This window comes from Mizuhopecten yessoensis, unplaced genomic scaffold (assembly GCF_002113885.1).
Source record: "Mizuhopecten yessoensis strain PY_sf001 unplaced genomic scaffold, ASM211388v2 scaffold921, whole genome shotgun sequence".
NCBI classification, from domain to species: domain Eukaryota; kingdom Metazoa; phylum Mollusca; class Bivalvia; order Pectinida; family Pectinidae; genus Mizuhopecten; species Mizuhopecten yessoensis.
Window position 1 is genome coordinate 90035 of NW_018403788.1, and position 20294 is coordinate 110328.

At 35.9% G+C, this 20294-nt stretch overlaps 2 protein-coding genes across 5 annotated transcripts in view; one reads left to right on the plus strand and one right to left on the minus strand.

Moving 5' to 3' along the window:
• Positions 1 to 943: 943 nt before the first annotated feature.
• On the plus strand, positions 944 to 9710 carry LOC110455227 (charged multivesicular body protein 2b-like). 2 transcript variants are annotated; one of them, XM_021505222.1, is made up of 7 exons: positions 944 to 1151; positions 2931 to 3022; positions 5196 to 5339; positions 6277 to 6327; positions 8300 to 8402; positions 9033 to 9139; positions 9540 to 9710. In XM_021505222.1, exons 1-7 carry the CDS (start codon positions 1118 to 1120, stop codon positions 9639 to 9641), a joined length of 633 nt encoding a protein of 210 aa, XP_021360897.1. In that variant the 5' UTR covers positions 944 to 1117; the 3' UTR covers positions 9642 to 9710. The 2 variants fall into 2 exon arrangements, with proteins under 2 accessions (XP_021360897.1, XP_021360906.1); XM_021505231.1 differs by lacking the exons at positions 944 to 1151; positions 2931 to 3022 and adding an exon at positions 3994 to 4357.
• Positions 9711 to 10283: 573 nt separating this feature from the next.
• The window catches only part of LOC110455210 (proto-oncogene tyrosine-protein kinase ROS-like), a 134706-nt gene continuing 124695 nt past the window's right edge, over positions 10284 to 20294 (minus strand). For all 3 annotated transcript variants that reach the window (XM_021505201.1, XM_021505194.1, XM_021505209.1), the window contains 2 exons: positions 17539 to 17624; positions 10284 to 17114 (listed from right to left, as the gene is read on the minus strand). In XM_021505201.1, the coding sequence (XP_021360876.1) occupies positions 16107 to 17114; positions 17539 to 17624 (1094 nt within the window). In that variant the 3' untranslated portion in view covers positions 10284 to 16106. The remainder of the gene's footprint in view (positions 17115 to 17538; positions 17625 to 20294) is intronic.

A 20294-nucleotide genomic window follows, 5' to 3' on the forward strand; every position in this document is an offset into this window, starting at 1 on the left:
TGTCTTAAAGAGAAAGAACAGACTTTGGTAAATGGGAATGATTCAGTTTTGAAAACACCTATCTGGTTTAATGAAAATTTTACTGTAAATGGAAAAATGGTATTTTATAAAGAATGGTATAACAAAGGAATTGTTATTGTTAATGATGTAGTTAAATTTCCAAATACATATACCTTTTACAATTTTCAGGAATTTAAGAGAAAATATAATATCAACTCTAACTTCCTAACTTACCATAGCATTGTAAAATCCATCAGGGAATATACAGCACAGATACGATTAGATGATGAGAGCATCTCTTACCCATTACTACCGACTAATTTAGAAATTTTCATGAGAAACAGTAAAGGGTCGAAAGATTTCTACAATATACTTTGTCGAAATAACACTATTCCTACCGGAAAAAGAAAATAGACCTACAATTTGATCATTGTCTATTGATTTATTATAATCTGCTTATTTCTTGAGGCTGACAATCTATTAACTTGAGAAATAAATAGATTTATGTTTTATTGCATATTACCCATTGAATTATTATCAAACTTTCTATGATTTCCAAACGTTGACAATCTTTTGAGAAGGAGGATAAGTCAGTCTAATTTTACAATAAATATGGGGCGGAAATCTATTGATTTATTATTGATCTACTTGTTTCCTTTGGTTGGCATTCTGTTGACCAAGGAAATATTTATTTAGTGGACAAAAGGTCGCCAGATTAAATTTTGCCAAAATTACTTATCAATGATCCCATTTACTTACTTCCTGGAGTTGGCAACATTAATTACTTAGACGAGAGAAAAATGATATTTATTTATATATATACTATAAATTTATAAAATTGAGCTGGCACCCAAGCCAATATGGAAAAACATAATTCCAATTGAAAAACAAATCCGGAATCATAAAACCGGCATGTGATTTTTGCTTAGTTTTAATTTGACCATTGCGCGCATGTCAAATTTTAGTAATACATTTCCGGATTGTGTCATGATCACATGAAAATCAACAAATATATTCCATGAACACTGAGTCATATCTGAGACAATAGTGATAGCATTCGAAAGGCTAGTCTGGAGAGAACACTGTATTCTAAAAAATCATATTATAATTTGTTATTATGTCGTTCTTCTCCAAGAAACCAACTGTGGAACGTAAGTATTCCTGGTTTTGTTTACATGTACATTGATTCAGCAGTTCATGTTTTGGTCAGTATCTCAATTTAACAGACATGTATACATGTTGCTAGCTGACAGTTAAGGTCTAATAAATCATAAAAACAAAAAGGATGTAGAATCAGCTCATAAGTGTCAGCAAGCTGATTATCAAGTCGTAGCAGAGTATGTTATATATTTACATGTCTGGTCGTACCTAGCCTGCAGTCCTTCAGGTAGTCCGCTAAAACTGACCATAATCGCAGGGTACCGATCAGAATTGTTGGTCAGTTTTAGCGGACTACCCTTCAGGGTGCCGAGTGTATGTGGCATGTGTATGAGAGAATGTACATCTCTTTCCAGTCATTCTTACTGTTTCTCTCTCTTTGTTTTATATCAATTGTTGCAAAAAGGGCCCCTTTTTGGAAATGTACAGGTCCAGTAGTACACTCTGCCGATTGAGCTATATAATTTCTCAGATTTCAATTTTCATTAAATCAAAGCAAAGTCGCATAAAACAATAAGGTTAATGGTAATGTTGACTACAAAAAGTATACGTTTAGATGTTTATTTTTCATAAATGTAAAATTTCCGATTTTTTTACATCATTATTTAAAAAAAAAAAAAAATGTCTTTTGTTATCAGACTAATGATAAAACCTTCTTTTAAAAGCGACTTTGTTTCGTTTTCCTTCAAAAACAAAATCACATGAAAATAGCTCAAAAGACCTTTTTCAGATAGGTCAATAATACTATTTTAGATCTTTACAGGTATATAGCTCAATCGACAGAGTTTACTGGGCCTGATGTATTCACATGTAACAGGAGAAAGAGAAATGCAGCAGCCAGACCGGGATTCGAACCCAGAACCCTCCAAACTCTAGTAGACTGATGCTCTACCATTTGAGCTACCTGGTCGACGACAATTGGCCCAGTCCAGTTCTGATAGTGATACACACATTTAAGTGCAGTAATACAAATTAGTCTGCAAAAAAAGGAGTAAGATCTAGATCACCGTTCAGGTGTCGTATAATATTGACCCTTTTGGGGATTATTACAAAACGGTTTGTGTTTTCATTCTAGATTTTCTCAGAAAAGTGGGACATTTCTGTCCCCATGAAGAGAAAATTTCTGAAAGAAGATGAGCAATCCCTCATATGATGGGTGATCCCTAACCTATATACCATCATATTATTATTAACTTGATTAGAGGCCTTGTTTGGGTACCTCTACAATGAAGCATGAAACAATTGAGCACATACAGACTTGTTGTGGTACCAATTAGATCTTGATATGTATACGGAGTAAAATGAAATGTGCCAAAATTTAAATCTGGACATGTGAGCAACTGAGCTGCATGTACCTGTATATTTGGTACATGGTGTTCTGTTTAAGTCCAGTGTACACGTGTCCATCTGACACACTTACACATGGTGTTCTGTTTCATAACTCAACAGACAGCCAAGTACAAGTCCAGTGTACGCGTGTCCATCTGACACACTTACACATGGTGTTCTGTTTAAGTCCAGTGTACACGTGTCTATCTGACACACTTACACATGGTGTTCTGTGTAAGTGCAGTGTTCACGTGTCCATCTGACACACTTTCACATGGTGTTCTGTTTCATAACTCAACAGACCGCAAATGCAAGTACAAGTACAGTAGTAGTACATGACTATTTTTGTAAATGATCCTAAATGATGAAAAAAAATTGATTCTGAATGATAAGGGAAATGCATAATGTATACATAATTGCAAAGATATCATTTTTTTAAACAGAACAAATCAAGAAGAATGACAGAGAACTTCGTAAAACAGAAAGAGACTTGGGTAGGGACAGAGAGAAACTGGAAAGGGAAGAAAAAAAATTGGTGTGTATTTTATTTCACTTTGCAATTGTTTTACCTTACATTTTGTACCAGCTAGTTTCTCAAGATGAAATATACAAGTCCTTTACACTCTTATAAATGCACCATTCTAAAGCTGTCAGTATAATAATATCACATATATCGTGTTATCAGTTTCCACGCACTTAAAAGAATGACAACTCAAATACACTAAAAAGAGATTTTCCACAGTGGCCCGCACCAACAAATGTTTCGCTGGATATTTCAAGTATAATAAATCTTTGATCGTCAAATTAATTATCGAAATAACTTTTTCAATATTGCACACATTTTATTGATATTTAAATATGTCAACTTGAACAAATTCATATAGTTTGATAAATTTATTTATTTTATTGGTTTTCTTTGAGGGTAAGTTATTTTTCATCCTTTCATATTTAAAAATGATTAAAAATGGGTGTTCACAGCAAAACAAGATTTACATTTCTTGGCGAACAGTGTTAATGGATATGAGATTGTCTCCTATACGGCAAGATAAAAAGTGTATTAAGCATAACTGCATGTTTACAAATTCTTATGTTTTTAGAAGTTGAACGAACGTCTGGTAATTTTTAGTCAGTTTAAAGATGATGGTCAACCGTCTAAAATATCCTCTTGTAGTCTCAAGCAGGTCAAGTAGTAATAAGACAGGGTTCTCCCCAGAATTTTTTTAAGCCGATATGTTTCATTTGCAACGAACATTCAAGACGGACACGCTAATATAATACCTTATAATACCTTATCAAACCTAAGGGGGGTGGGGGGTGCAATATAATGTTTAAAAAGTTACTTTTATTTACCAAACTTCTTTTGGTGAACATTAAAACCAAGGAAATAAATAAGTGTTTCTTATGTCTGAATTTTCAGCAATATATTCTGAAAAAAAATACAATTTATAGAAAGGTGGATGAGTTTTGTACATTGAATAATAGATATGACATTTGTGACATTTGTCTCTTATCTTTACATTTGTATCCCTTACTTAATCCCCATTAAAAATAATTTAAAGAAGAAATATTTAAAAGCTATAGGGGGAAACACTTACATGAACAAGTTTATATCATAGTTCTTATTATTGTAAGAGAAAATGTTTTAATAAAATGTACAGTGTTTTTATTTCCTCTAAAACTATATTAAATACTGCTGTCAGTAAATGTGATCAAAGATTAAAACAGCATTTTTATTTGAGCTCTTCTTCATTAAAAACGACAAATCCGGAATTTCATTCCCCTTTCCGGTTTGTACTTTACACAATCCAAGATGGCGACCATCACTAACTGAATACACACGCTATTTCAGCGTTGTCAAATGCAATCATATGTGAGTAAATTAATTTATAATAGATGTAATAAGTGTTTGTTTTGTTAATCCAACAGTAGGTACCTCAATTAATCACCTATTGACCATGCTAAAAGGATCCGGTGGTAATTGCTTTAGGCTCCAGTGAGCACGCTTGCCGGACACCTGTGCCCTGTGGGCTTGTCGTCCGGTCCCCCTCCCCACTAATTACAGGCCCCCTGTTGCAATACGCTTATCGTGCAACTGACCAGTGGGGTCATTGATGGACTTGGGTCAGCCGTGTGATTTAATCAGTGTCAATTTCTTGTGTAAAAAGACCACCTTCTGTTCAGTACAAATAACAAGGTGATACGGTTCACAGTTTAAGGTGATACGGGTCAATTAAGCTGATACGGCAGGGAGGATTTCAAACTGAAGCTGATACGGAGCCGTATCAGCTAAATGGCCTGGGGAGAACCCTGTAAGATACAGCTTGATGAAATGTCTGCACAAAATTATATATCGCGCGGAAACCTATAGCTATGACCAGACAATAGTTCGGTTCTACCAACTTTTTAACTTGTTATTTATGAGCCTAGCAGATCAAGTTGTTCATAGATCTAGAGAAGTGGTAAAACTGACCACTAACTAGTTATTCCCATTGGACTCCAGAAATGACTTATTTGACATGGATCATTTGCAAATCAAAGTCCCTTAAGCTTGTCAATATTAATGTCATGATCAGAAACCTATTGATTTCCATGTGAAGTTCAGCAGGTAAGGTGTAGTGAAGAGTACACTTGTATTGAATGTTGATTGTAATGCGAGCAGATGATTTTATTATAACATATATTTTACTTTTGGTATTATGTTGCCACAGGAATTAGAAATCAAAAAAGCTGCCAAACAAGGCAACAAGCAGGCAGCCACAGTTCTTGCCAAACAGCTCATAAACATGAGGAAACAGCGAACAAAGAGTTATTCTGTCGGCTCCAAAATACACTCTATAGGAACACAACAAAAGGTAGGCTCTCACATTTACTGACATTGCATGGGTTCAAAGGCAGTTTAAAGGTTTAAGTGTTGTTATTGTGATATACGAAAACTGAAAATATTTGAATTAGTTGATGCTGAGTGTTACCTATAGCACTAATAGTACCACATGTTAATTTGTTTATATCATGTCAGATGAATAGTACCACATGTCAATTTGTTTATGTCATGTCAGATGAAAAGTACCACATGTCAATTTGTTTATATCATGTCAGATGAATAGTACCACATGTCATTTTGTTTATATCATGTCAGATGAATAGTACCACATGTTAATTTGTTTATGTCATGTCAGATGAATAGTACCACATGTTAATTTGTTTATATCATGTCAGATGAATAGTACCACATTTCAATTTGTTTATATCATGTCAGATTAATAGTACCACATGTCAATTTGTCTATATCATGTCAGATGAATAGTACCACATTTCATTTTGTTTATATCATGTCAGATGAATAAGTACCACATATCAATTTGTTTATATCATGTCAGATGAAAAGTACCACATGGCAATTTGTTTATATCATGTCAGATTGATGTCAGATGAATAGTACCACATGCTAATTTGTTTATGTCATGTCAGATGAATAGTACAACATGTCAATTTGTTTATATCATGTCAGATGAATAGTACCACATGTTAATTTGTTTATATCATGTCAGATTCATGTCAGATGAATAGTACCACATGTCAATTTGTTTATATCATGTCAGATGAAAATTAATAAGGACCCCATCAGAAATATACTTGCAGTGAATGCAGTCAACTGCAAATCGTAAATTGAAAACACCATAAAAAATTATTTCAGTTGCGTGACCAACAGATTAGACAATGCATTAAAATACATCTATATAATTCTCCTTCAGGTGATGCATTAAAGTATGTCATTTCATTGTCCTTCAGGTGATGCATTCAAATATGAAAATGGGAACTGCCATGGCTACAACAACAAAGGTAATTATTGAGACATTCTTACGGAGGTGGGTGTTGATATCCACCACTGTACAGCTGTTATTACTGACGCACAGTTTGGTTTTCGTCCTGGTCTTAGCACTGTTGATGCCGTTTTCGCTCTGCATTCAGTTATTACAAAATCTTTTAGTGAAAATAAACATCTATATTGTTGTTTCGTGGATTTTAGAAAGGCGTTCGACTACGTTGATAGGATCAACTTGTGGTATAAGTTATCGAAGTTGGGAGTAAGAGGGAAGCTGCTGCAAGTCATCAAGTCTATATATAATCATGTTAGGTCTTGTGTGAAATTCAAAGGCTGCTTATCAGACTTTTTTGATAATGATATCGGATTATTGCAAGGGGAAATTCTGTCTCCGATACTTTTTTCCATGTATGTGAATGATTTTGAATCGTTTTTTATCTCGAATTGTAGTAGCTATTATACCTTTGGAGAATTAAGCTTATTTCTTATGCTATACGCAGACGATTTAGTGTTGTTATCGGAGACGGTTGAGGGTTTACAGGAACTGTTGGATAATCTCGCTAGTTATTCTGAGAAATGGAAATTAACTGTCAATATTGATAAGACAAAAATTGTGGTTTTTCGAAAAGGCGGGAAAGTTCGAAATAATGAAATTTGGTTTTATAATGGCAAAACGGTTAGTTGTGTTGATCAATTTACATACCTAGGTGTGCAATTTAAGTTTAACAATAAGTTCAATAGTATTCAGAAACAATTAGCTGACCAAGGTCGTAAAGCTATGTTTGCTTTATTATCAAAATGCTCCAATCTTAGTCTTAATTTTAAGACCATGTTACATTTGTTCGATACATATGTTATTAGCATATTAAGTTACGCATGTGAAGTATGGGGATCCATAAAAGGAATAGACATTGAGAATGTGCACTTGAATTTCTGTAAGAGACTCCTCAAAGTTAAAAAATCCACATGTAATGCAATGGTATATTTCGAACTTGGTCGCTTGCCTTTAGAATGTATCAGAAAATACAGAATCATTAAGTATTGGTTTAAGTTACTCGACTCGAAAAATTGTATTCTGAACTGTGCATATTCTTTTTTATCAAAACAGATTACATGTACTTGCTTTAACTGGGTACACCATGTAAAAAATGAATTATTTGCTTTGGGCTTTGGTGATGTATGGTTAAGCCAATCGTCGACTAATGTTAAATTAATTTTACCGCTTATTCGTCAAAGAATTTTTGACCAAGGCCAACAACATTTAAGAGGTTTACTAGAGACTTCCTCTAAGTGTTTTTTATACAAGTGTATCGTAGACCACTTTTCCATTCAGTATTATTTAACCAAATATATTCCTAAGAATTATAGAATTAGTCTAACAAAGTTACGAATGTCTGCACATTCATTAGCAATCGAGACCGGTAGATATCGCAACGTTATTCGAGAACAGAGATATTGTACGAACTGTAATTCGGCTACAGAAGTCGAAGATGAATACCATTTTATTCTGATATGTAAAACCTACCAAAACTTAAGAAGTCGCCTTATTAAAAAGTACTACTGGAAAAAGCCATCCATGTTTAAATTTATACAATTATTGTGTGTTAACAATACTAAGGAATTATGTCAACTTGGTAAATATATTTTTGAAGCTAATAAGTTAAGAATCTAATTTATTTACTCCACTCTCTCACTGTATATTGTGAGCCGTGTTATTGTGTATATTATGCATTGTATTGATATGTTTGTACTGATGGGCCGTAAGGCCGAAAGTTAATAAATGAATTGAATTGACATTGATTTACTGCTGGACTGCCCTCACACACCTGTACACTAGCTAGCAGTACCTGATTCTGTTATTAGACAATCTCTCTGAAATGTTCCAAGTAAAATTCTTAAGAACGTATATAATCAATATTATTTGATTTGTGTGTATATGTCAGCTTTTGAGGTCACCTTCCTTAACAAAGAGAATTGGATTGTTTATAGACGATGCAGCAGATGAATAAGGTGATGGACCCTGTAAAGACAGCGAAGACCATGCAGGACTTCACCAAAGAGTCCATGAAAATGGAGATGTCGGAGGAGATGAGTAAGTTGTCTGGTATCCATTGTCCAGATATAACCTGTGTACTTTTACTGATGATCTCGTAGCAAAATTGACCTGCTTCCCATGTAAAAAAATACTTGTCAGAGGTATCGTTTACTTTGTATTGATATCTTTATCTTTACTATCCCCTACTGATTATATTATGTCTCTTGAAAATAATTTTTCATGGACTTTTGTGACAGGTTTGATACTTGTTAAAGTTTTTGTGTATCTTATGACACTGCCATGTCCTTGTGTGTCTCTAGTCGATCGATGTACACATGGACTTCGGTGACAGGTTTGATACTTGTTAAAGTTTTTGTGTATCTTATGACACTGCTATGTCCTCGTGTGTCTCTAGTCGATCAATGTACACATGGACTTCTGTGACAGGTTTGATACTTGTTAAAGTTTTGTGTATCTTATGACACTGCCATGTCCTCGTGTGTCTCTAGTCGATCGATGGATGGAGGATTCACAATTTCGTTCAACGTCTTTGATTTCACATTTCAGAGTGATATCACTAGATTTTCATGTATTTTTATCAGATTGCACTGAGTGACCCTGTATATTTTATTGTAAGAAATTAATCCTAATATTCTGTCATATATCAACAAACCTATGTATTTGTAGTAAACGACACGTTGGATGACATTCTTGGCGAGTCTGGAGATGAGGAGGAATCTGATGCCATTGTGTCTCAGGTGCTGGACGAGATCGGCATTGACATGTCCGGCAAGGTAAAGACCGCCTACTTCAGACTGAGTGGTCGATGTAGAAAATCGGGTACTATCAATAACACCTGTTGGTGTTTCTCACACAAGTTTCTGTATTAAAAATCAATAGAGTCTTTTACTACTGGGAATTACATTTCATGATTGGAATGTGAAAAACTTAGTTTACATATATTGTAAATAGGAATCACTGAAGATTTTGAAATTATCCTTTATGTGACTTTGGAATGAAAGAAAAATGCTTATGTCTTGATTTGGGCTAGTCAAAGTATTACCTACAAATTTAAGAGTCCAGTTTACTTGCATAGACAAGAATTGGTTTATATTTATTCCTATAACTGTCATGTAATTATTTCAGCAAAATACATGATAACAGTACACAAAATGATTTGTATATATTTTACAGCTGGCTGATGCTCCGATACACAGGGGAAAGGTTGGAGAGGCATCGGGTTCTAACGCGGAGGCAGACATAGAGAGACAGTTAGCAGCTCTCAAAGACTTATAGTGACAATCATTCCCATTTCTAATTAATTGTTAAACATATCATCAACTTTAGATGTGTTCCTACATCACACAATGCCTTGTTCAGTGGACAGGTGACCCTTACTGCTGACAGTTGTCATAGTTACTAATTTGTCGCACAACATCTGCCGTCACATGTTTAACAAATCTTGGGCTATTTGTTAAATAAGACGTTGAATGCTTTCTGGAGTGGACAGGTGAACCAGTGTGCTATAGGGCCTATCGTAGGGCCACCAGTCAAAGTGCCTCTATTGTGATAACTCCTCTAGAATCTATTAAGTCAGCTCACCTTGGATGTCAAGTGGCAGATGTCACTCCGGCTAGGAATACTTGTATTTGGAGGATTTGAGCACTGCTTTATTGATTCCCTGAAGAGATAGATTAGATGCGACTGTTTAAAGTCCATCTTCTATATGAGTTGATTCTCTCAAGAGGTAAATGCAAGAGATTGAAAGTTTGACTCCCAAACATGGTAGATGAATCCCAATGGTACCAACCTCCTCAGTGAGTGGTGAGACTGCTCCAGTCTGTACAGCTGTCTAGGTTGATAGAATCCAATGGGAAGTAGAACTAGACTGATGTTCTGTTGAGCCAAAAATTCATGGTTTTTATCAATTCTGTCATGTTTTTATCTTTTTGATCAAATAATATGACAGCATTTTAGATTTAAGCAGTCCTATGAATTTGTTCAGAAGTTCTGCTTGCATGGACAGGAAAGGCGTTAAAACATTGATATCATTATACATCTTATTTCGTTTTGTTTAGGAGAAGATCTATTCCAAACATCTTGTTTATTAATCAATTAATAGCAAAAGTAGGTATGTTTGGAGGTTAATTGTTTGGTATTTGTAAACTTGTTGTGATTGTTACTCGGTCTTCATTTTTATTTCTGTAGTGCATTACCCGTCTCGCTCCTTACACACATTAGATTCTAGTCACTTCAGTGTACTAGAGTAGTCTAGTACTCACTCAAGTGTACAAACTTATACCTCAGGTAGTGAGCCTCAAAATATCTTTTTTTTTTCCGCAAGTAATTTGTTATTAATGTAATGGTGTGACATTGTAACATCATTATTATAACCTGTTGTAGAAATTACTAGTTATTCTGTAAATGTCGTGGTATATACTATGTATGTATGGCTGAAGAGCTGACTGAAGAGAGTCCATCATATTTAATATCTTCTTCATATATAATTTGTGCCATTCAACGTACATGTTACTGAAAATAAAAATAATTTCCATGAAGTTAATTTTTCGTTGATTTAATGTTTTAGCCAATATTTCAAAATACAGCACTGATTGATCACGGGAATTTCTTATTTTCACTGTTATACAATATTGTTTTCTGCGCTGAGAGTGTAGATCAAACAATTACTCTGCTCAAGGGGATTTGTTAGTTTGTATTATGATGATTCAAGTGTTCATAAGCACTTGTTTGTATGTAAATATCCTCATTTAATGTTATCAGCTTTATACATGTATTGATCAAATTTAATACGTTTTAACATGTTTTGAAAAAAAATACACAATGAAAACCATGTATATGTTTTGCGTGTACTCTTTATATTAATTATATGTCCTTTTCATGAGAATGGAGACATGGTGTTTTCATTCTGTCATGTTCTTCATCTTCCTCCTGTAACTTTTTGTCTGTACCATAACTTGTACAATCTTTTTATATATAAGTCTGCCATTGGCAAAGCGTATATTGGCGTCATCCTGTCCATCCGTCCGTAGCACGGTCTGTCAACATCTGGTTTGTCCGACTGCATTTTACAAAGTTTTATAAAACTTAACAAAATGTCCCAGACATCAATCTCTGCAGTCCAGTTGAAAGTCAAGATGGTATGTAAGAACTCACAGCTGCAGAACCTGTACAAGATACTGGAGAGCTAGTACATATGTCGCGTCTATACCACCCCAACAAAGGGTTTTAAACAAATTTCATGAAACTCCGGTGTTCCTGACATCAATCTCTACAGACTAGTAGAAAGTCAGTGTTGAAAGTCAAGGTTACAATTACAGAAACTTTGCATGTACCATCATTTGTCCATGATATTGGGAAATTAGAAAAGTATAAAACAACATTTTTCAAAATTTAACGTTATCCTTTATTTAATCATAAAATAATCTGTAATCAATAAAGATTGTAATGATTAAAAAAAACACCTGGTAAACATGGTAACATAACATTGACAACAAAATCTGTACATAAGCTGTGAGACGGCAAGAGACTTGTAGGCACCGATGATCCTTGAGATCAATTCCAGTGCTCTGAAATACCTGTCACGACTATACATGTATCAGGAATGCTGTTCTTTCAGCAATATATTGTACAAGAAATATCTCTTCCTGAAATAAAAACTTCAACTGATACTTACAATATAATTAGTTTAAAAGCATTTCAAATTTTATTTAATTTATTTAATTTTTAATATCATTAAATGTAATTTTCAAATAGCAGATTTTTTGTGTGTTAAATCCTTCAAAATTACAGATCAAAGTCTTATGACAGCTTCTTTTATCTACTGTCATCATGATTTTATGATTCTATTATTTTGAAAAACACATATCTGCTGAGAAACCAATCGACAAAATGTATGTCTAGTAAATATCTAGTATTTGGGTATAAATGAACTTTGGTGAAAAACAAAATGATAACCGTAAACGATTTGGTCAAAGTGAACAAATGTACACAAAATTGCTGGTTTGGACCCTGCTCCTAGCCTATACTGGACACTTGGGCGAAACAAGGGTTCAAGGGCTGATCTAAATAAAGGCTTCAATAAATCTCTTAGAGGGCAAAATATGTTATTGCTTATTTCAAATTAATATTTCCTATTTCCATCACTTCCCCTGAATGGCTGGACTAGTAATCAGTGAAGTTGGCCCTCCTATTGACTGTCAACTCGTGACTGGACAGCTAGAAATAAAACACCATCTGTTTATTACAGATAACAAATCAACTGACATCCTAGTTCTGTATATTAGAATCTCAAAAGAATAGAACAACAGGTGTGTTGTTGATAATTAACCTTTGTGATATCGGGGTAACACGACACGCTAACGAGGCTTTGATAGTGGGGTAACACGACACACTAACGAGGCTTTGATAGTGGGGTATCACGACACACTAACGAGGCTTTGATAGTGGGGTAACCCGACGCACTAACGAGGCTTTGATAGTGGGGTAACACGACACCCTAACGAGGCTTTGATATTAGTGGGGTAACACGACACACTAACGAGGCTTTGTTAGTGGGGTAACCCGACACACTAACGAGGCTTTGATAGTGGGGAAACACGACACTAACGAGGCTTTGATAGTGGGGTAACACGAAACACTAACGAGGCTTTGATAGTGGGGTAACCCGACGCACTAACGAGGCTTTGATAGTGGGGTAACACGACACACTAACGCGGCTTTGATAGTGGGGCAACACGACACTAACGAGGCTTTGATAGTGGGGTAACACGACACACTACCGAGGCTTTGATAGTGGGGTAACACGACACACTAACAAGGCTTTGATAGTGGGGCAACACGACACACTAACAAGGCTTTGATAGTGGGGTAACACGACACACTAACGCGGCTTTGATAGTGGGGCAACACGACACTAACGAGGCTTTGATAGTGGGGGAACACGACACACTAACGAGGCTTTGATAGTGGGGAAACACGACACACTAACAAGGCTTTGATAGTGGGGCAACACGACACACTAACGAGGCTTTGATAGTGGGGTAACACGACACACTAACAAGGCTTTGATAGTGGGGTAACACGACACACTAACAAGGCTTTCACTCACATTATTACAAAAATAGACTATCACTATACAACTCCAGTCAGTATTTTAAACAAGCAACTTCTTTAGTCAGATACTTGACCAACATTCAATTTACCGTGTCATCATATCTGATTTAAAGGATTGAAGACAATTATAGGTTGCAAGCCTTCTTACGGAGTTAAAACATTTCGAAAATGTTGCTGATAGTGTTCCAGAAAAGCGACATTTTGTTACACAACTAGAATTGTGAACACTGCCGCAGTGGTTAAGCTCGCCGCTCTATCATCAGGATATCTGGGGAGCCAAGATGTGAAAAAGGAAATTATGATAAATATTTTTCTTTGTTAATTATTACTCCTAGCTATTGTAAATGGACAGACAACTAGAAGTCAGGAAAATGCCTAACAAAACGTGTATGGACTATAGCATCATTCTAACCCATCAGTCACACTGTGTGGCTATCAGTATTATTAACTACATCTTTACAGCCATTCCAACTCTGTTTCTCCATGTTCGTAAATCTTACCATTCCATGACTGTCATTGACTAATGACTTCTCAGTTCCTAGTGAAGTTATTAACTACTATCTTGCAGCATTACTAATTGGAAATAAATATACAAAGGCCACCTTTGCTATGCCATGGCCATCTTCAACATAACAATGCATTTCTTATACAATGTATTGGAGTGACCTTATCTTCCTTATAACTGCTTTGTTTTTGACAGTTAGCTCCCTTCTGTGGTGGCTTAGTGTTAGTTGGAATGGCTACAGAACATAGTAAAGCATGGAGGTCAAGGTCACCTTGGATACACAGTAACCAAGGTCACCTTAGACATTAACATTGAGGTCAAGGTCACCTTAAGATCAGGTTCACACCTAATAAACAAACATGGACAATAGCTATACTCTACTGAGCAGTACATTAATATGGGACTCTTTTAAACTTGTTATCATAAAAACAACATCATCAACACTATCAACAAGACAAAAGTCATAACAAGGTACAACAATCACAAATATATATATATCAATACTATTTTAGCAAATGGAAACTTTTAAATGGTTTCAACTGTACAATAGAATCTGAAAATGGCTTCATCTGATTTCTGTATTGCTGTGTAAGATCATATATACAGGTTAAAAGGATACATTTCTATGGAATTGTCTTCTACTTGTGAAAGCCTCACAGCTATATAGACGTCGACTCCCAGACCATTAGGTAAGTCTGAACGCTACGTCACTCTGCCAGCAATGTTGGGGCCGGTTAACTACGGACTGATATGCCCAACTAACACTTAATGACCCCAGACTGACCCATAAACCTTCACAGGAAATAAACCTATTTATGTGTAGCTTTGGTGAATCAGAGGTAAGCAACCTATTTATGTAAGTATATATACATAAAGATTTGATCAAATACTTTTCTTTGTTCAAACCTAAACTATGCAGCATTAGATAACATTTACCTCGCTTTGTGCATATAACTCCTTACGTTACAATTCTGAAGAATGAATACAATTACTGACAACTTTGGTTTTTTTTTTAAATTTAAACCGGGCAGTGAGAAAAAACACCTTTTTCTGATTGGGTAATTTAGTAGATGATACAGGTATTATTTAAAAAAAACTAGAACAAGACTACTATTTATAATAAGACTATAATAAGACTAACAGAACACTGATTTACACCACGACTCTGGGAATCTTTGGTTTCACTAATTGTTTGGCAATACTGTGGAATCTTTCATCTTACTTCTTTCAACATGAAATACTTTCTAAAAATAACGCTCCACTCTTTGATAGCCTGACATTTCTATATGACCACTTGTTTTCATGAAATATGATGTAATAAAAGGTCAACAGTGCATTTCAACAAATCACATACAACAGTTTGATTGACAGGTAACATTATACAGCATCCGGGAAATAGTTAAAATGGTAATGTGTTATTAAATCATAATTGTGGCATTCATTTTCACACAGTAAAACATGAAGGAACCTAAATAGGCTGAGCTATGTCGTGGATGTAGAGACAACCTATCCGGTATACAGCGAGACATGATCTTTATCAACATAAGATTACAACATTTCACACAGTAAAACATGAAGGAACCTAAATAGGCTGAGCTATGTCGTGGATGTGGAGACAACCTATCTGGTAAACAGCGAGACATGATCCTTATCAACATAAAATTACAACATTTCACACACATGATTCTGAAATTGTTCCACTCTTTAAGAGTAACACTTTTGAGCTTAACACATCTCGGTGTCAAATTCATCATTTCGAGACATTCCTAATGTCACAGCTACAAATAGGAGTATTTGTGTAGCATTTTGAGATATCATTTATGTCTTAAATTAACTTCTGAGATAACCTTTACTCTTCCCCCCTGATATTTCATAATGAACTATTCCAACATTTGAATTGGAAGGGTTCACATGTGTCTTCAGGGGTGAATGAGTAAATGTTAAAGATATCATTTGAGACATCCCTAATGTCCTATAATCTTTTGAGATGTCCCTATCATCTAATATATCATTTTGAGACATATCTATGTCCACTAAACACCAATGACATTTCCTGATGTCATAAACACTTGTGATTCAATCCTTTATTTGCGTTACACCTATGAGATGTCCCTGGTCCTGTGTCACACCAGACTGGCCTGTACGTCTGAGTATCCTGTCACCAGGGCCTCTCCAAGTGGGTAGACCTGCCCCCGGGACCGCCCCCCAGGGATCTTGGAGTCCTGACCCCCTGGGATGCGACTGTTACTGGCCCAGTATGCCTGTAGTTTGGCAGGGTCAAAGTTCTGTGTAAGGTGAGAACAGTCAGACTTAGAAGCGAGGCTGAGATAGGAGGCCTTGTTCCGGTTACAGTCTACATAGTTCCTGCTGTCTGTGAGAGCGATGTGGGGGTAGATAGGTTTGGACTTGTTTTTAAGGTTGTTTGCTAGGTTAGAGTCAGGCCCCGTGTAATAGAGGCGTGCCTCTGCACTACTGTAGCCACGATCTACCGAGGCCCGCGGGTAACTGATGATCACCTCAGCACTACTGCTTGTTCCCTCAGAGAAACCGCTCTTAGAGGGGATATTCACTGGAGTATATCCTCCGGGAACTGAACTGTTTGGAACACACTGCATGTTGGGAGCACTCTTCCCATCATGTGAACTGCTGCTTGACACACGCCTAGGTGGGCCATTGACAATAGCATACCCATCAGGGGCGGCCGTTTTATCTCTAGTGAGATGGGAAGGATAAGGGACGAATTCGTAGCCCTCTGGAATGCTGTTAACCGGGGAGTATGGGGCATCTGGACACAGATGGTGGTCAGAGTCTATGGAATGGATAGATTCATACTGCTTGAGGGGTGGAAGTGCCACCTGCAGACTGGAGTTTAAGGAGTATATATCACTAGAACAGGAACTGTGTCGACTTGACCCCTGTGAGGTCTTGCGCATACGTCGGTCCACTGGGTCACGGATGAGCTGGAGATACTTAGGTGTGCCCTGGGTGTGGGGAATGAGATAGTCTGTGCATGCGCTGTTCTGCATAGCTATCTGTCGATAAGTCAGTTCTAAGTCCATCTCATCACGAGGCTCCGGACTATCAAAGGATGTAGCATGTTGAATCTTTTTATATAGCACTTCACCATCTCCCTTGAAATAAAACAGTCCATCAGTAAATAGCGAAATAGTGCCTGTAAACTGACATTGGTGTGAAGGTCAAAAACCAGGGAAATATTTTTTTTTAGAAAAAATAGGGTAAAGTAAGATTTATAACACCTGATAACTATCACAGTTTTAGAGAAATTTTGTTGATTCAGCAACTGTGATCACAATGTTTTATCAAAGAACAGTTATTTTAGATCTTTTGAAAAATTGACATATATATAACAAGGTTCATAATATTACTGAGATCTAGTCTTTAAACAGTTACTATAAGAAAAATAATACTCATGTTTCCTGCAATCAGGAAATGACAATGAATAGATGGAGCGTGACCTAGCTGCAACCTTGACCTTTGAATCAGGGTGAAGTATTGACCTTGTCCTTGGAATGAGTGTCTATGTGATATACTGACCTTGTAATCAGGGTCATGTCCATGAGATAAGGTCCTCCGTCTCGTTTTTCTCTCTCTTGGCTGACGATGACAAGTTGAGCCACCCGCTACAAAACAATTGTCAATAATTAAAACCAGTTAGCACAACATGATTGCTCCAACCACAAGTCCATGGACAGGTCATGTTAAAGACATACATAATTTACATGTACAATAAGACTCCAACACACATTGCTTATCTGTACTGTAACACAGAAATTATATTACATTGTACAACATGCTATTTATCTGCTGCTACAGGTAATTCAGGAAAATTGTATATGAGTAATAGAAGAGATATCATTTTTATGTTTCCTCACAATCATCAATAATTATCATTGTTAAGTACACATATAAGATTTTACACGAGTTTCTTTTTCATTTGAGAATAATTAACAGTTCTCCATCAATCAATATGAAATGGAAACTAATGTAATGCCCCTTTAATCAGATGATCAACACTTTTATGCATATTGCAACAAAGTTATCAAAGTCATTCTTGAAGTGTAAAATTCCATCATCTTGGCGTTACATCTAACTCCCCATAATAATTTGTGACGTCATATTAAAAAATATATGACATGGGTGTTTTCACCGAGAAATATGGTAACCATGTGATAAAACCATGTTACTTTGTGTATTAGTAGCAGAGCTTGTTAAAAGGTTCACAGATGACAAATTAATATGTGAAAACTTTAATGGTTTATAGATTATACTGATGACATGTGGTTTTTTTTGTTAAACCATTTATAGATTATATGATGAATATGAATATTAATGCATAAGTTAATCAGTTTAGGAGCACACACGGCCTGAATCAGTCGGACTCTGTGTTTTGTACTGTTCTTCAACAGAAACATCTCTGCCTACAAGTCTAGATTCCCATAGCTTTGTGACATGCCCGTACTGTACAAGCCTACATCACAATCAGGATTTTTTCAAGAATGTTTTCATAGATATCCATATAAAGTTAAATTACATTGTACATATAAGTTAATAGTGGTAGCTATATAAATTTCATATAATATTATTAACAGATTTACAAACAATCCAATTAAAATCTTTTATCAAAATGAAAATGTAGAACATTGACTAGGTTTATTAGTGAGCTTGACTTGAGAGTAACATGCACAGTTGCAGACTGGAGAGCTGCTCCTTTGAGGTCAGTCTGTCTGGTCATGCAAAGAACAATAACACCAGTCCCGAGGAACCAGTCTGACCTGCTACTGGTCAATGGCGATACACCCTGTGATGGTTTGGGTTGGGATATCTAGCAGAGGCATGCAGACAGATGAATCATTGTAAGTGTGTTGTCATGGCAACAAATGATGGATCAGTAATTAAAATGAAGTCAAATCATGTCATAGTTTAATAAACAACAGGTAAAAAATAACCACTCTACCACAATCACAGCTCTTTAACAGCAAAACATATAAACGGTAAAACTGAAGATTTCAGTAAAGTGTCAATGTCAGTATGACAATATGGGAGGCAACACTGTGGTCAACAACAAACAAAGTAAGTCATCAAGATTAAAAAAGATGAAATAATAAACAACCACAAAAAAATCACTGAACAAAATCAAAACTAGACATGAAAACGAGGTCCAGCATGACAAACGAGGTTTGCAGCCACAGGTAGGGCCAGCCAGGTGAGGCCATGTGCCGAGTTACCTCTCCTCACGCACAACTTTGTTCAGTGACGATGGGTGAACATCTTGACGGTTTCGCCAACTATTCCTGCGAGGAGTTTTCTCTTGGCTGTTGTTACCTCCTCCTTTAGGTCAAAGATGACACATTTAGAAACAACTTTATATCTCCTTGCTTGCTATTCACTTCAAAGGCCAAAAGTCAACTAAGCCTAACAAACTAGTTAAAAGCACAAAGTTTCAATTACATTTAAGTTGAATCATAGTCAAATTCTAAGATTCAACAAGGTCAAAGGTCAAAAGCGGACATTACTGTCATGATGTCAATGTTGATATTTATCATTATCATACTGGTAATGCAGTTATCTTAAAAACACATCCTTCAGCCAACACTCTTTATATATTTCTGAGTTTTTTTCCTGCAAAAGAAATACATGTAGTACAGTATATGTGATGGCATGCTGGTAATCGCGGGGAAGACATACAAATACGTCACATGTGAATACAATATGTCCTGGATTCTCAAACAATCGGGATGAACTGTTTAACGATACCATCACCTGTAATGTATGTGCTATACTGAATACACAAACACTTGTGCAAAATTCTGTGTGCAAAAAATTCAGAGGGAATATCAGTGCAATTTCAGTGAACTTTAATGCCCTGTTTAACTCCAATATATTAAAAACTGGAATATTTCCATCTTGAATTTGAAAAATAATTCTTAGCAACTAAATCTAACAGTATTTAGTAAAATACTCTTGTGTACTGGTTCTACCCCCTTTATAGTTAACTATCACAAAGGCAACAACAAAGATGTTATATATAGGTCCAACATGCAGGTAGACACAGGTGACATGTTCATACAGACACAGGTGACATGTTCATACAGACACAGGTGACATGTTCATACAGACACAGGTGACATGTTCATACAGACACAGGTGATATGTTCATACAAACACAGGTGACATGTTAATACAGAGACAGGTGACATGATCATACAGACACAGGTGACATGATCATACAGACATCGGTGACATGTTCATACAGACACAGGTGACATGTTCATACAGACACAGGTGACATG

Excerpts from the sequence above, each read along its gene's own strand:
- LOC110455227 (XM_021505222.1), top strand. The coding sequence starts at position 1,118 with ATGTCGTTCTTCTCCAAGAAACCAACTGTGGAAC. Across the intron at positions 3,023-5,195 it reads AAAGGGAAGAAAAAAAATTG|GAATTAGAAATCAAAAAAGC; the intron begins GTGTGTATTTTA and ends ATGTTGCCACAG. Across the intron at positions 8,403-9,032 it reads GGAGATGTCGGAGGAGATGA|TAAACGACACGTTGGATGAC; the intron begins GTAAGTTGTCTG and ends ATGTATTTGTAG.